Source organism: Penicillium malachiteum, assembly GCF_028827825.1.
Source record: "Penicillium malachiteum strain IBT 17515 chromosome Unknown utg000004l:1.0-4883003.0:1.0-4884900.0, whole genome shotgun sequence".
Taxonomy (NCBI): Eukaryota; Fungi; Ascomycota; class Eurotiomycetes; order Eurotiales; family Aspergillaceae; genus Penicillium; species Penicillium malachiteum.
In genome coordinates, this window is record NW_026643097.1 from 2404306 (window position 1) to 2421042 (window position 16737).

The 16737-nt window shown below is 44.9% G+C and overlaps 3 protein-coding genes across 3 annotated transcripts; 2 read left to right on the top strand and 1 right to left on the bottom strand.

The window, feature by feature from the left end:
• Positions 1 to 3666: 3666 nt before the first annotated feature.
• N7483_009015 (uncharacterized protein) lies at positions 3667 to 4503 on the top strand (the record flags this gene model as incomplete). The annotated part of the gene is made up of 1 exon (XM_057092442.1): positions 3667 to 4503. The coding sequence occupies one exon, from the start codon at positions 3667 to 3669 to the stop codon at positions 4501 to 4503; it is 837 nt and encodes a 278-aa protein (XP_056943616.1).
• A 4766-nt stretch (positions 4504 to 9269) lies between these two features.
• On the bottom strand, positions 9270 to 11828 carry N7483_009016 (putative differentiation regulator (Nrd1); the record flags this gene model as incomplete). Its single annotated transcript, XM_057092443.1, has 1 exon — positions 9270 to 11828. One exon carries the CDS (start codon positions 11826 to 11828, stop codon positions 9270 to 9272), a length of 2559 nt encoding a protein of 852 aa, XP_056943617.1.
• Positions 11829 to 13762: 1934 nt separating this feature from the next.
• On the top strand, positions 13763 to 15525 carry N7483_009017 (asparagine--tRNA ligase DED81; the record flags this gene model as incomplete). Its single annotated transcript, XM_057092444.1, has 2 exons — positions 13763 to 15339; positions 15399 to 15525. Coding segments are annotated over 2 exons (1704 nt in total), but the record flags the coding sequence as incomplete, so codon positions are not given.
• Between the last annotated feature and the right edge of the window lie 1212 nt (positions 15526 to 16737).

The following is a 16737-nucleotide window of genomic DNA, read 5'->3' on the forward strand; positions in this document are numbered from 1 at the left end:
AGGCGTTACGGGGCTGCAGGAGGAAGAGGAGAAAAAAGGGGGGAACATATCGGAATTAACAAAGAGAGAAGGAGTAAAAAAAAAACAAAAAACAAAAAACAACGCAGACAGGGATCTTATGAGCGGTTCAAATGTTAGACCTTGAGATGAAAAATGGGGCATGATCTTGCCACTATTGAGGTCGGAGGCTTACGCCAGTTCAAATGATTAGTGAACTTGAAGCTAGAGATGGCGCGGTTATCTTCATGCACATGTAAGTACTTGTACAACCCCGTGTTGACCATCAGTTTGCCTTGTATCGTTACGGCCGAAACGATCCCGGAAGTAATTTTTGACTACGGAGTTTTCACTCTTGTACCTGTTTTCATACAGGAGTTAACCCTGAAGAAAATCCTGGAAGCCGTTGCAGATGATGATCTGGCGATCAGGCCGCGAGTTCTCAAGGAAATTCTTGAGTTTTTTTACTTGCTTTTCCATGGCAGGAACCCTGACAGTATGCATACTGACTTCATATGGGGAAGATAGGAATAAAGAGAAAGAAAATGTATGAGAAAGAGAGATCTTCCCCCAAAAACTTGACATCACATCACACACGGCAGTTTTTTTCCTGCTCGAGGTTCTTTTGTGCAGATGATCCGAGGGGTAAAGTGGAGCTCATGCTCAAGTCTCGAGTCTCGACTCTTGTTGTTCAGGTGGGGAGTTGTTAGCTCGGCTGGATCGCCTGCACATCCTAGAGCCGAGCGGGATACACGTCGTGTACTCCGTACGGAGTACAAATTTTGATGATTAGCTGTAATTGAAAGTGGACTTTCTCCCTTCAATGTTGGACTGTGCCTCGGGTGCTGCCGATGGCAGATGGGGGCCATCGCCAATGCGCATCATGTCCCCGCGCCGATGTTGCCAAAGTGGCTCAATGTTTCAACCATCTTCCACTTCCTCTCGGGGGATATTGAATCAATATCAGGCATATCTGGTCTCAAATGATGAGTCTACATCAACTGGTAGTCTAGTTTAACTAGTAACATAGTTGTTCCAGGGATAATGATTGTTAGTTCTTGTTTATTTCTTTGTTTCTCTTGTTCACATTATACCGAATGTAGAAGAATGCATGAAAAAAAGAATTCTTTCAAAGAAAATAAAGAAGGAAAAAAAAACTTGAAATCGAGTATAAAAAAAATCAAATATATGGAAATAAAAAAGCCGCAGGGTAAAATTACATTACAAAACGGTCGTAAGAGAGATGCAGATGCGTTGGCAGACGCAAAGTCCCCACCATCTGCATCTGAGGCCCAAATTGAGCCCGCATTAGCTTGCATTAGTTTGCATTAGTCTTCCTTCTGATTTGTTAAAGAGATCCAGTGCCATGGCGAGCGTCGCAACAGGTGACGGTTGGTGGTCCAATAGACGCGATGCATTTCTGTTGGTTTTTTTTCTTTTGACTTCTTCGGCTCTACAACGTGCGAGTCATTTCATGAGTCTATCCGCGTAGAAGAAAAAGAAATTAATTTGGAAGATTTGATTTATTTTATATAAAATAAAATAAATTATAAAAAGAGGGTCTTCAACGTTTTAGGTCAATGCGTCTATGTATCCACACTGGGCTAGACGTGCCAATGTAGCTCCAGGGCTTAAGCTAGAAAACAGAACTTGGACAAAATTGACACTATTCAAAACATTTGAAACTTCAGGTGAGCTATTCACTAAAACAGATAATGTAGACGAATATGCAGAAGATGGCCTATTCTGATTCTGCATGATTATCTCTTTTTTTAAGGCTTCCGGCCAGGATTGGCTCGCATGGTTCCCTGCCCAATCTGATCCCTGCAAGAAGTTGCTCGGTCTTTTTTTTTTTCATGGGTGGCCTATCATGCGCCATCATTGGGAGACCTTCTTAACTTTTTTTTTCTCCATTTTTTTTTTATGGGTGCATTCTTTCTCGCACTGATTCCCTTTTTAGCCCATAGCATTCCTGAGCTTTCCGATTTGTAATTAATTGCTCGGGAACTTCATTAGAAGACTGAATTTTTCTTCTATTCTTTGTGAAGATATCGGATCTATCCAGAATTCTTCGCGTATATGCATAAACTTACATAACCTTGCGGTATATTCAGGGTCATGGCTTCAATACATATAGAAAATGTAAGTGCTAGTTGCCGCTAGAATTACATCACTCGATGTATAACAAATTACACGCCCTCGAGTCCCTCCAGGGCTGGAGGCGCGTCTCCACAACTTGGAATTTGTCATGATTATCGTAGTTTGGTCAGAAGTGTAAAAGACCATAGACCTGTTTTTTTTTCTCTATGATTTATATTTTATTATTTATTTCTGATCTTTTTATCAAAAAGAAAAAAAAACTTGAAAAAAAAATCTCATTTTATTTTATTATTTTTTTTGGCGTTTTGCATTGTGGATTCCCCCGCGTACATACACATTCCCCCAGCCATCCACTTCGTATTAAATAACATGAAATACCAATACATATTAAAAAAACAAGTTATATACTCCGTACATACAGGGGAAAAAAAGGGAAAATAAGTCTAGAAAGATCGTCCGTGCTAGGTAAATTGTGTCATGTACTTGTTCCACAGAGGAAAGTGCCGCGTCTCTTGAGACAAAGAAACTGTGTACCTAAACTTTCTTCTATCAGGAGAATTAGAAATCTTCAATTCAAATCGGATTACAAGAGAAAAAAAGTGGCCGATCACCGAGAAAAAAAAAAGACTAGAATTATCCGTTCCATAGAAACATAGGAGAGGTCCGAGTAAGGCCGTAGATCGCCACCAGAGCCCCCCCAAGTTCTATGATAATAGAATTGAGATATCAATTTAGAAAGTGGCGAAGTGAATATTAAAATAAAATCAAAAAAAAACTTGAATAATAAAAATAATAATAATCCTAGTCGTCCAGAATGCGCAGAACCCAGTTAACAACGGAGTACCCTGTCCGGTTCACCGGTCCAAGTACCCTCTTTTTTACATCTCTGGGGGTGGAGTCCACGGAGTATCCCCCCCTGTTAGCCCCAAAAGGAGCCTTGTATGTATCCGCGGTACAACTATACAGGGGGGGGCCAAAGGAACGACAACCAGCCCGACCCGCGTAATCGGTACGCTGCACCCAACAGCACAGTTAGCCTGACACTATTAATGTCGGATTTTATTTTATTTTTATTTTTATTTTTATTTTATTTCATTTTTCATTTAAGCCCGTGTGCTCCAGGTGATCTGCCATAGAAATTCTTCGATCTATAAACCTTGACTTCTCTTCTTAACCTGAAGGTTTTTTCTTTTCTTCAAAATTTTAAAGATCTGATACCTTCATCATTCACTCTTCTTCAACTTCCTCCTTCCCTACCTATATCATCTTATCTTGTGATAGATCTAGGAATTGGGATTGAACAACCTGTTGATTATATCTGATATTGGCGCCGATTTGTCCTAAACATTTCTATTGTGGTGGGACACAACTTCAAGGGTTTCACAACTGTGTTCGAATCCTTACAGCAAAGACAAGAAGGATCTATAAGAAACGCGACGACGCAGAAAAGAACCTTCAACTCTTCAAATCGGATTGTCATAAAGACATACTACCACAACGGCGCAAGACTTTCTCTCACGAACACGAAAAAAAAAAGAGAGAAGTAAAATCTACTTCTACTTCGACATCATGAATACCCACGCAGAGAAATACACACACTCACCATCAAAGCGCCAAACCACCATGAAGATCGACTCACTGCTCAACCCTCCAAGTGATGAGCTGAAGTACACACCCACGGGTTCTCCATACTCACAACACGCGACAATGTCTCACTCGTTACACGGTGCCGGCTACGGACATTCACATTCATCAGGCTACCCCCCAAGCCCGAGCCAATACTGGTACAGTCCATATGGAGGCTACCACGACACAAGTCCCGGCGCCGCTTCAACAGCCACAACACACGTCAGCAGTACCAGTAGCAACAGCATGAACCCGCAACAATCCATGTTCCTGTCATACCGGCCCTCCGGTCCTGGATCAGCGCATTCCTCACCAGACCCGTACCACGAACGCGAGCGCTACGATTCCGTTTCTAGTAGTTCCAGTAACAATGGTACGGATCGTCGTCGACCCCCACGACCTAAGTATGAGCTTGAAGAGATGTACTTTATCTGGTACCACCGTGTTGACCTTTGTCAAGAGTGGAAGGAGGTTCGCGAAAGCTTTAACCGACAGTTCCCAAGTCGACAGCGATGTGGATTCCAGGGTATCCAGTGCAAGTTCTACCGGTTCATTAAGGAGAAGAATTGTCCAACGTTGAGGGAACAGCGTCGTATGCGTGATGGAGAATTCTTACGTGATGGTGCGGCTTTGAGTGGTGACTCTGGAGCTCCACGCTTTGGTGTTATCGAGTGGGAGAATGTTTGGTATCCTTGGATGCGAGAGGATCGCGAAACGGCTTTGCGACAGCAGAGGGAACACCAACAGCGGATGGCGGCGGCGGCGGCTGCTGCTGCATGATTAAGTTGATTTGTATGAATCCTTTAGGATTTTCTTTTTTTCTTTCATGTTGTTACTTTTAATGATTTGGAGAGGGCTATTTGTCTTTTGCGTTTCAACAAAGATACCGCAAGGGAGCATTTGTTTTGTTTTGTATTGGATTTGTTTTTGGCGTTGGAGGCTGATCTGTTTTATGCACATGGGATCTACTTGGACTGGGAGGTTATATTGTCTTTCGTTATACTGATTCAGGTTGGGAAGAATTATCCTTATACCTATTATATCAACCATCACACAATCAAAGAACAAATGGGAAACTCAAGAAAAAATGACCGATACGGAGTAATCAGTAGTATTTAGTGCTTTCTTTTCATCCGAGCCTTGTAAGAAGCCCCCCTATTCTACATTCTAATGACAAAAGTCCCGATTCAAATGTTCCCACATGTGCATCCTTGTACTCAGCACTGGCAATAGTTCAAGTTCAAGATTCTCCGATTCTATAGCCTTGTTCCCCAGAAACTCAAAAACTCATCTAAACTGCCCTATACCTGCACGAAGGACTTTGCTTATGAATCCTCCAGCCTTGTGTCAAAGGTGTCAAAAAGCAAAAGCAAATTACTCGTATGGCATGTAAATGGCATGTAAAAGTACGGTAATATCTCGTACCTAGTAGGTACCTAGTGGATCATTAACCCGCAAATCTAGGCGGAAATTGCATTAAAACGGAGTATCTACGGGGGATTGAGGGATTGATCAGCCATTATTCAGGGAGATGTCCACAGGTCTGTGCTGAAAGCCGAAAAGAAACTATGTTGAACTACACCGTATAACCCGTATCTTTAATAGGAAAGACCTATGATTCAGTATTAACGAAAATAATATCAATAACGCGTGTCTATTTCACCAACTCTTTTTGACGATCGTTGTTGATCATTATGATTATGATTATTATCATGATCATGATCATCCCTATCTCCGCGTAAGAGAAACGCAGATCCCGCTCACCGAACCGAGCCGAACCCACTCAATATCTGGAGAGAGATTTCGTTGGCCCCAACATTGATGTTCTAGTATTCATATCCATTTCTGTTTTCAGTTAATGGTGTGGGCTGTGCATCTTGTCCTTCAAAGACCCAATTTTAAAGTCTATTTTAGAATATTCTTCGAAGGATTGCGGCAGAAGGAGTAGATGTCAGGGGTTGGGGCCAACCGCCATTCCTCTTTCAAGACTCCCTTGGAGCTGCCGAATATTCAGCTCAATCCTTCTGAGTATTGATTTTCATTGGCTTTTCAGGATTATACTAGAAGCCCAATTATTTTCCATGGCTCTTTGTTCGCTTCTAACCCCCTTGCCCCTAATACCGTGACCCCCGGGGCCGGGCATCATCAATCTCGGAAATGAGCTGAATGATAGTAGAATATGAAATGGATCATCCCAATCAAAATAACATTAAGAGATGACTTCAGCAGATGTTGGAAATTGCTCATTTGTTCTAAGTTCGTTATCAGGATTCTTTCTCCATACCTAATCTGGTGATATGCATATCCTGCAATATCTGGAAAAAAAAAAACAAAATACTACGAGTATGTACTAGCATTCCTTGAAGACTCGAGTGCTCGGACTCAAATACTGGAGCCTAAAATTCTTCAAGATTCGAATATAGCTCATTTGAACTATTAATCGAGGCAACCTGTCTAGTACTAGTAGTACTAGTAGTATTTTAGTACTCGGCCGTGCGTTATACCGAGGCTGTACGTGAAGGACGCCAACGAGTCTCGTGGTAGATCGTTGCCACAAAACCTGGCAAAGGATTTTCGGCTAAAACATTCTAGTCTTCGATCCTTCTTCTCTGCCACGAGGAATCTGCATATAAAGTTTTATCAGCTGATGCAACGGTATGTTCAAGCATAACTCGAGGATATCCACAGAGTATACCTCCACTGGCAGAGCTGCACTGTTGCCCGATGAGTCACTCCGTTATACCTAATAAGGGTTATAGATACGAGATAAAGAGAGTGGATTAGGATAACTTGAAAGAAATACTGAGCTAACTCTTCGAGATCTTCATTGCTCCAGAAAATATGTATAGAATACTACTATCTAGAAACTTGGAGCGAGGTCGCAGATATTACCTTCTACGCTCATACCAAGTTACAACTTGAATGGACCTGATGCACGAACCTTCAAAAAATCGTGGAATAAGACCCATTCATCAATGGCAGGATTCAATCTCCCACATGATCAGATCCATACTAACCACCTGAGCAAGAACCAAAAATCTCTCAAGTGCAAGTCCCCAAAACCCACATATCGCCCCATTAACCCCTCCGAGTCTAAACCCGCTGAAGATAAAAGCGCGATGACACTCAAGTCCACCTAGTAATAAACGAATCCATGATCGCCCCGGGGGTCTCAGCCTCACCGCGACTTGCCATGTGGTAAGCTAATATATTTAGTGTGGAACTAAACTCGGAGTAGTTATAGCGCGGCCACGCGAAGGAGCTCGGTTCCTTTCTACCCTCTTTAGTTGGAGCATTAGCTTTAGTAGAAGTATGGGTTTGGGGGCGAACTGCCCTGTTTATCACTTTGAAATGTTCCTTTTACTGTGGAGACTGGATTACGAATCCTTTTATTTTATTTTATTTTTTTTAGGTGGTTCTTATGTGCTTTATCCCTCTGTGGATGTATCTACTCCGGTCCGAGTCCGTATTCTTATTCTTTGAAGGATTTTGTCTGAGATTTTAGATCGATGTATTTTTGGGATGAGAAAAAAGTTCTTCAAAGACTTGAAAACTTGGAAGTGAATGTTTTATCTATTTTTATATAATTTTTATAGATATTTCCAGATGTCGTTGGATTCTGTTGATCTCGGCACATTTCTTCGGGCACTAAGCATTGCCATGTGGTTTTGGTTCCTGGATCGTCGGCCCCCATTCACTTTGGTCTCTTCAGATATGCGAGAAATACGGACTCGGACTCGGTATATCCATCCTAGATAATACTTCGGACTTCCGAATACTGAAATAGTGAAATGCTTCAAGTTCTCGTATTTACTGTCCTACCCCACTTCAATGTTGATAACTTCAAGTTGAACTTGGTCAATGCATATTCAATTCTCTACAAGCATACCGATTAGGCATATACTGCAGGATCAAAGTAAGCGACCAGCCTGAGCTCAGTCCAGCTGATGGTGTTATTTCAAAATGTGATTGTGACAGGATAAAGGTTGATCCCTGTCTATAACACAAAGTCCATTATGCCAGTGCACATGTGTACTCTGTACTATGTACACATTCTAGTGAGATATTGAAATTCATTCTACGCGAGTACTAGTACTCATTGATCCGTACGCCTCAAAATCCCCTGGGAAAACGGCATCAGCACTAGTATCAAATTCAGCAAGAGGGTCAATTTATTGACACGCTGATTTGTGCGGAGTTTTGTCTCGTTCCCGTCGTCCATAAAATCGGGAAAAACTAGTCACGATCGCGATGAACTGGTTCGCGTATTTCGGCTTTAGGCCGTGACTAGGTAATTTTTCTGTCTATTTGACTTTGGAGTTAAGACTTTACAATATCTTATTCGGGTGTATTGTGCGACGCCTGCATGATCTAAGTAAGGAATGACTTATGTGTCCGGATATGTACTCCGTCTCCGTTGTCCCCAATCAGTAAGTGATACCGAGATGAGTATCACTCGATTATTGATAATTCAAGTTTTTATAATTCAGACAAATTACGTTCTACAATTTGGGCATCTGTTCATAACGGGTGATACTAGTATTCAAAAAAGGAACGTGACAAGAGTACAGAACAAGGAGACAACGAAGACGTGACATTGGAAGGCTAGAGCTAGTTAATATTCTATGGAGTAGAACACTTTCAAATTGCTACTGAGATCAAGACACGAGTAATTTCAGTTCTACATTTTAGTGGTACTCTCACTGAGACTGTAGAGGTTGACAGACTGGCAGTGAGCGTGCTCAGGCTGCTCAACTTGAAACTCATAGTCAACTTGAAGAACTACATGTATACCTACCTAGGTATGCATACAAACTGTCCACTATAGTTAGGACATACAAACGACCTTGGAATATCGAGATCAAACTACTAGCACTGCTTCTACATATTTCAAGTTGCCAGCACCTACACATTTCAAGAAACCATTTCATCGACTCATTCGTTTCTCCCTGGTATCTTCGACTAATTACACATCTGAGCCCGATAATCCACGGACCACATGCAAGTCCACCCAGAGGTAAGCAAGAGCAAGAACCACCCGATGCAACCTGCCAACGGCATAATCAAGCAAAGAAATAGGAATATGGAGCAAGTGGTAGCAACAGAGAATTCTCCTCTCCATCTGTCAACCACGAACCGTGAAAGAAAATAAACCGGCTCTCAACCCTGGCCTCCAGCTCGAACTCAGGAATCAGAAGGAGAACAGAACAGAAAAGAATCATAGCCAGCTAACAATACAAGGTGTTAAGAAGAAGAAAAAAACGTTGCAATTAAAGAGGGATAAAAGGTCGTTGACAGAGACAGAAAATAAAAGTTTGCACAGAAAGGTGTGGAAAGAAAAAAGAAAAGTTGGTTAAAAGCGATAGGTGAAAGGTATTAAGACCAATACAAGAAATGAAGCAAAGTCAAAGAAAATAGAAGAGAAGATGGCATCAGAATCCAAAGAAGAAACTATATGTCAAGTAGAAGAGAAGAAAAATGTCACTCACGCACCAACGGAGATTCAAGAGTCGAGATATGCATCTTCAGGGGGGAATTAAATGTATTTATTTGGCTCCAATTTCCTCCTCTGCCCATCCGGGAAGGGAGTTTTCATTTTGGATGGCCAATCCGAATCCAGAGTGGTTCAGTCCACCCAGACCGGATGAAAAGCTGGAGAAGCTGCTCTGAGGCTGGTGGGTTGTGCCAGTACGGATGTGACCAGGTTGTCCTGAGATTGGACCAAAGGGCTCCTGGGAGAAAGAAGGCAGACTAACAGCGCGGGAGTGCTGTGCCCGGGGCACGCTCAGGCTGCTAGTGCTGGCAGTGGCATGGTGACCGGGCCCAGATGAACCACCCACACTCAAGTAGCCGTTGGCAGATGACTTATGTTGATGGGGATGCTGATGCTGGTGTTGTTGATGTTGATGTTGGTGCTGGTGTTGGTGTTGATGCAGAGGTGCATCCATATTTCCATTAGACAGCTCGCCATTGGTGTGGCCATTGTATAGCGACTGCTGGGATGCCTGAGACTGGCCTTGCAGACCAGCCAAAGCCATGGGATCATGGAGGTGGTTCTCTTGGTCCTGGGCTTGCTGGGCAGACATCTGGTTAAGGTACATAGTGAGTGGGTTGTTTGAGCCCACATTCAAAACACTAGATGGAGAGGAGACAGCCTGCAGGGGGTGACGCTGCTGGCCATTTTGAGAGCCAGTAGAGCCAGGAGCAGGGGATAAGGCAGGGCGGGTTGGGCTGGATTGAGAGCCAGATTGGCTCAGGTTTGGCTGGAATCCATTCAAGGCAGGAGAGGAAGATTGAGGTCCATCCATGCCAGCCCCGTTACGGTTCTGGGAGTTCTGACCTTGGTTTCCGGCCTGGCGAGGTGGGTTACCACAGCGATCCTTGCCAAAGTTGATCTTGAACCGCCGGTATTCCTCCCGGTTGCGCATGCCTTCAATAGCTTTGATGGCGTTGGCAATGTTTGTGAAGTTCACAAAGGCACAGCTCTTCTCCCGTAATGTATTCACCAACTCAATCTCTCCGTATTCCATAAAATCCTGGCGCAATCGCTCCTCCGCCCAAGTCTCGTCCAAGTTTCCAATGTAGACATTACGCGACGCACCACCGCTTACAGCCAGGGCAATCGCAGGTGGAAGAGGTCCCGAATGCTTGCCCCATCCAATCTTCAATCGTCGGTTGTGGATCATCAAGCCTTGCAGGTTGCTCAGAGCGTAGAACGAGGCTGCGGAGGTTGGGTCGATGAAAGTCACGAAGCATATGTGCTTGTCGGGGATGTAACGGATGTGGTGAAGAAGACCGCCACGAACCACGTTGCAAATCTCCTCGATGGTGGTTTCTGGGTGGATGTTTCCGAGATAAATAGTGCGGTTGCCCAAGTTGTTGACACCTCCCGCAGTAGTAGCGACCGCGGCGGCAGCAACCGATTGCTGGGCAAGTGCATTGGAAATCAAGTCTCGGTCTGCAGAGTTAAGAACATGTGCGTATCCTGGTGCAATTCCCAGGAATTGAGCAGCATTTTGTTGTTGGGTTTTGGAGACATAGGCGCAGCGGTCTTTACCGTAGAACACGCGCTTGGGCGCTTGCCACTGCGGCTCTTGGGGCAGTTGCGTCACTGCCTTCATGGCATTACTAATAGAGAGGAAATGCACAAACCCAATCGCTTTTTCCTTTACGATCTTCACTGTATCAATTGGTCCAAATTTGCCCAACTCCTCACGCAATTCATCCTCTGTTGTCTCCTCGGGTAAATTTCCAAGATACACATTGCGCGATGCGCCCGACTGCTGCACAGCCAGCGCAACTGATGTGGGCACCTGAGATGGCTTACCCCAGCCCACCTTGATATCATTTCCCTTAATAGCCAGCTTCTTCAAGATGGCGTCAGAGTGAAAGTGAGTTGCGGAGCTGCTGTCGAGGAAAGAGATGAAAGCACAGTTCTTATCGGGAAGAAGACGCACTGACTCGATCTGACCACTTCGCACATGGTTTAGGATTTCCTCGGCGCTTGTTTCAGCTGGAATATTACCCAAGTACACAGTGCGACTGGTGCTTGCCAGCATGGCTGGTGATACAGATGCCGCGGGACCTCCCAGAGCGGTATTTCCCAAGCCACCCAATCCATTGAAACCATTGATAGGCGATTGAGGGCTCAACAGTTGAGATGCGCCCAATCCATCCGACATCATTCCGGTGTATAAACCCTGGTTCTGCATCCCTTGAGTGGGGCTGCCCAGATGATGGTGTTGGGAGTTATGCGCATGACCGTTGCCATTGACTTGCGGGAAACCACCGAAGTTGGCAAACTGTGGCGAGGCAAAGGCCGAGGGAGTGCCAGGCTGGAATGGACTACCGACCAGCAATTGGGAAGGTAACAGGGGGGTAAAGTTCATATCATAACCGGCTGAGGCCATATCGGCGTTTTGGCCAGCGGCAGCGGTATTTATAGCAGGGATATTGGCGCGACGGGAACGCTGGGAAAAGCCTTGGGGATTGTGGTTGGAGTGATAGGCGCCGTGAGAAAAGCCGGTGTCACCGTTCAAGTTGTATTTGGAAGGTGGGATCAAACGCGCAGTGTTCGGGATGCTCGATGCATCCGAGGTTTGCATGGCGAGGCTCACGAGTTCCACCTCAAAGCATCCACGCTCTCAGTGAGATTAAAGGAGTTGAAGTTGTTTCTCGGGTATTCGGTGGGAGAGTATAGAACCCTGGAGTGGGATTAAGGAGTGTGTAGTAATGATGCGATTCGAATGATCATTCAGGGGGTTGAGGTAACCGGAACGAGATAACCGAGAGCTTTTGTTTTTATTTTTTTATTTTCCTTCCTTAGATTTAAGGAGAAAATAAAAATAAAAAAATAAAAAAAGGGTCGAATAAAGTAGACAACGTGTCTAATACACACAATGTTAATTGGAATGTGTATGTCCCATATAGGGATTAGGACCAAGGGGAACTTTTGACGAACCTGCAGCTAAACTCTGAAGGGAATGTCACACGGTATATAGAAGAAAACACCCCCCAATTTGCGGAGAGACAAATTCTTAAAAAGAAAGAAAAAATTGAAAAAGGAAAAAAAAAAAGAATAAAAAAGACTAATTGAAATGCCCCGTCATTAGCTCGAATAGGATAAGTGGGAAGGGAGGATCCCTCGAGGCGCGATCAAAAAGGGGGAGAGAAAAGATCAGGGGGGGAAGAGAGAGGAGAAGAGTGAAAGAAGAGGAAAAGGGAGAAGAGAGATATTACAGAATAGACTCCCCGAAATGGGGAAAGTAAGAAAATGAACGGAAGCTAAAATGGGAATCTAAAAGGAGTGAAAAAAAAGTGAACCCCAGAATGCTTTTCAATGTTTGAATACCTTTTAACCCAGCAAGGTACGGGGGGGGATGAGAAGAGGGGAGATTATTGAAAAGGGGGGAAAAAGACACGCGATTTGGGGCTCCATAGAAACGGAAAAAATCCATCAATTAATCTAATCAAGATCCATATATTATAGATAGAAAAGGGGGTGAATTTGAGGATATATAGAGGGTCTAGATATGAGTCAACTATATGGTATACTCTTATACTATATTATACTAAGTTATAACTAGTAGAATTGAACTATGGTTTTATACCAGAACTTAAGATATACTATCCCTGAACTTGATGATGAACTCATTAATGTTGACAAACGTTCCGTGGCTCCTGCAGAACTGGATCAGGCCCCACCAATCATCGATGCCCCTTGCGAACTGGAGAACTAGTACTAAACCATTTTGGTCTTTTAATTTGGGTGATGTCAGATCTATTTAGTATACGGAGCGCTTGAGTATACTGGACATACATACATAATATAAAACACAATATCTATCTCCAAAACGTATATACTATCCAGTATATATCATATAGTATATTGTTGATATCATTGTTGAGCCTCCTTTAATCTCAGAGTGGTCACGGGTTCATCCTTATCATAACATGCTAGATATACTACGCTATAGATATGGGGAACATTGAATAGTACATACTAATACACATAGAAATAACTAATAATAGTTTACTGCTAGTAGTTTGGATTCAAATTTTTGTTCTGAATATCTCAGCTTGAAGTCATACTATAGAATATCCATACATAGTATCATCCATTTGACTATTGACTGCTGCTTCAACTCCAACCCCGTCGCGGCCTTGTTGCCTCAGGCACTTGTGGGGAAACGCCCGCTATCGAAATTTACCCCTCCAAAATGCATTCACGCTTTTCCTCTAGTCCCCTCACCCAATTGATCCTCTGTGCGAGTTCGCTTTTCATTTCTGGGCCTGTCCGGTATGTGGCATACCTGATTCCTCTCTTCTTATCGCGCTTCTGTGGCTCAAAATGCCCTTATCTCTGCCCTGGCCGATGACTCACATCCTAAGACACACTATTAATGCATGCTGCAGGACGAGATATCCCTCCGGAAATCCTCACTTAAAAACTCCCCTTTCCTCCGAATATTCACGGCATTGGTCCCCTTCCCCCCCCTCACATCGACCATAATGGCCCCCCTCTATCTATATTGACGAGGACGTTGGCCGCGACGACTCCACCGCGACCGGTGCCGAGACCGCGCCTTACAAGACTCTGCTGCAGGCCTTTGTCAACCACGAGGGCACAGCCGAGGGTATTCAATACTTCACCCGCAAGTCGCAAACCGATGCCGCTGGCGAGAACGTCGACCCCGCTGCTAAGTTGGAATGGAAGGCTGCCACCAAGTCCGCCCTGAAGAAGGCCACCAACCTTTGGGAGCAGCGCAAGAAGAAGGCCGCTAAGGAGCACGATCTGGCCATTCGGGAGAAGGCCGAGGCTGATAAGCGTCAGGCTGTTCTGGAGGAGGCGAAGAAGGTCATCATTGAGGAGGATGCTTCGCTCCCTAAGCCCGTCCGCATTCGTCTGGACAACACCGACCCTGCCGTCGTTAAGCTGAGCACTCCCGAGTCCGATGCACCAGGCACTCGTGTCCGCGTTTGCGGCCGTGTTCACCGCATGCGCGCGCAGAAGGACTACGTCTTCATTACCCTGGTTGACGGCTACGGATACCTCCAGTGTATTCTGACCGGTGACATGGTCAAGACCTACGATATTATGACTCTGACCCTGGAGACCTCCATGATCATCCACGGTGAGATGCGCGCTGTCCCTCCTAAGCAGCACGCTCCCAACGACCGTGAGCTGCACGCCGACTTCTTCACCATCATCGGCAAGGCCGCTGGTGACAAGGAAGCCATCACCACCCGCGTGGCGAAGGACGCTGACCCCCAGACCCTTTATGACAACCGCCACCTGGTGCTGCGTGGTGAGACCTCTTCCTCCGTGATGAAGGTCCGCGCCGCCTGTCTGCGGGCCTTCCGCAAGACCTTCGAGTCTACCCGCATGCTGGAGGTGACTCCTCCTGCCATGGTGCAGACCCAGGTCGAGGGTGGTAGCACCCTGTTCGGTTTCGACTACTACGGCGAGAACGCCTACCTTACCCAGTCATCACAGCTCTACCTGGAGACCTGTCTCCCCTCTCTGGGTGACGTCTACTGTGTGTGCCCATCATTCCGTGCCGAGAAGTCTCTGACCCGTCGTCACTTGTCCGAGTACACTCACATCGAAGCCGAGCTGGACTTCATCACCTTCACCGACCTGCTCGACCACCTTGAGGAGGTTATCTGCAAGGTCATCGACTACACTCTTGCTGAGCCCGAGATTGCTGGTTACATTAAGAAGCTCAACCCTGACTTCAAGCCTCCTTCTCGTCCTTTCCGTCGCATGAAGTACTCCGACGCCATTCAGTGGCTGGTCGAGCACGACATTCCCAACGAGGAGGGTGAGCCCCACAAGTTTGGTGATGATATTGCTGAGGCTGCGGAGCGTAAGATGACCGATATCATCAACCAGCCCATTTTCCTGACTCACTTCCCTGCTGAGATCAAGGCCTTCTACATGAAGAAGGACCCTGAAGATCGTCGCGTCACTGAGAGTGTGGATGTTCTCATGCCCGGTGTCGGTGAGATTGTCGGTGGAAGTATGAGAATGGACAACTGGGATGAGTTGATGGCCGCTTACAAGCATGAGGGTATGGATCCTAAGCCATACTACTGGTACACTGACCAGCGCAAGTGAGTTATCCCGAACTTCCGTTATTTATTTTATTTGGACTTTTACTAATGATTCTTAGGTATGGTACCTCCCCTCACGGTGGATATGGACTGGGTCTGGAGCGTTTCCTCGCTTGGTTGTGTGCTCGCTACACTGTCCGTGATTGTTCGCTGTACCCTCGTTTCACAGGCCGTTGCACTCCTTAAATTTGGAAAGTTGTTCGCATAGTTTTGGATTGATTGCATACAAGATTCTAGATTTATGATTCGTAAGATCTTGGATTTGGATATTGGATATTTGATTGGGGTTATTAAAAGTCGGCTCTTTGTTGATCAATGAGATGAAGAATTTCTTACTTTATACCGTCCTCTCAAATGCTGTTTTTCACCTTATAGTACTAATTTCATTCTGGTAAGAGACTCCTAGGACTAATATAGGTCCCAGAGAGATCATGATTCACACGATAATGCTTTTTCTAATAATCCAGGGCTTCATTTTGAAAGCTTTATTTTGAGGTTCTATTAAACGCCTCTAGTGATTATGCGGTGTCAAGTGTATTTTAAGCATCCATGGATGATTGAAAGACTCTTGGAAATGCATCCTCGTATAAATTCAAGCTCGGAAAATTCATGCATGGTCATTTCCTTCGCCCTCAATCAGTCAACAAAAAGTCCACACCGTGTGCAGGGCAAACGGCATTATCGTGACCGTGACTACGACTACATAGAAAACTATGTAGATATACAGTACCTCCGACCATTCGATATCCATAGGAGACTGCAAAATTCATATCACAGGCGTCAAAGTCAACACCAGGGGCATGATAAGAGCGTTACGGAATGCAGCAAGTTGATATGCCTCATAGTAACAGCACTTGATGGATATTTGTGGTATCACCCAGGTAAATGGACTTTCCTTCACCAGTATAAGGTCCCGAAATAAAATTTGAAGGGCATCTTCCAATGTCCAGTGGTTTTTAATGTTGTATAGACGGTGGCTAAATTCAATGAAGTTGTTAACTAGGTCAGGGTAACCCTGAAGAATCCTGAACTCCTTCCAAGTTTATCTCACCAAAAGTCCGGCTGGTCTGAGGGGGAAAAGCGATACCAATCCATTGAGATGCTCGCTCGCTATGTATCTTTTTGTCACTCAATCAGAACAATTAGGATGAAGGTTGCTCCATTCCCCTTGGATTCTGGATTTTTCACAACGAGGAAAACCCCCACAAAGCTCTGGGTGGTGTGCATAGCGCAGCTCGATGAAGGACAAATGCCGCACTGGCACTGCAAATAATAGAGGCACTATTTGCTGGAGACCTCTTCGTACCCGAAAAACGAGATCGCTAAGGCCAATAACGCTATCACTCGTTGAGTAGATAAACATAAATGAGTCTTATTGACTCGGCCCTTTTGGTTCAA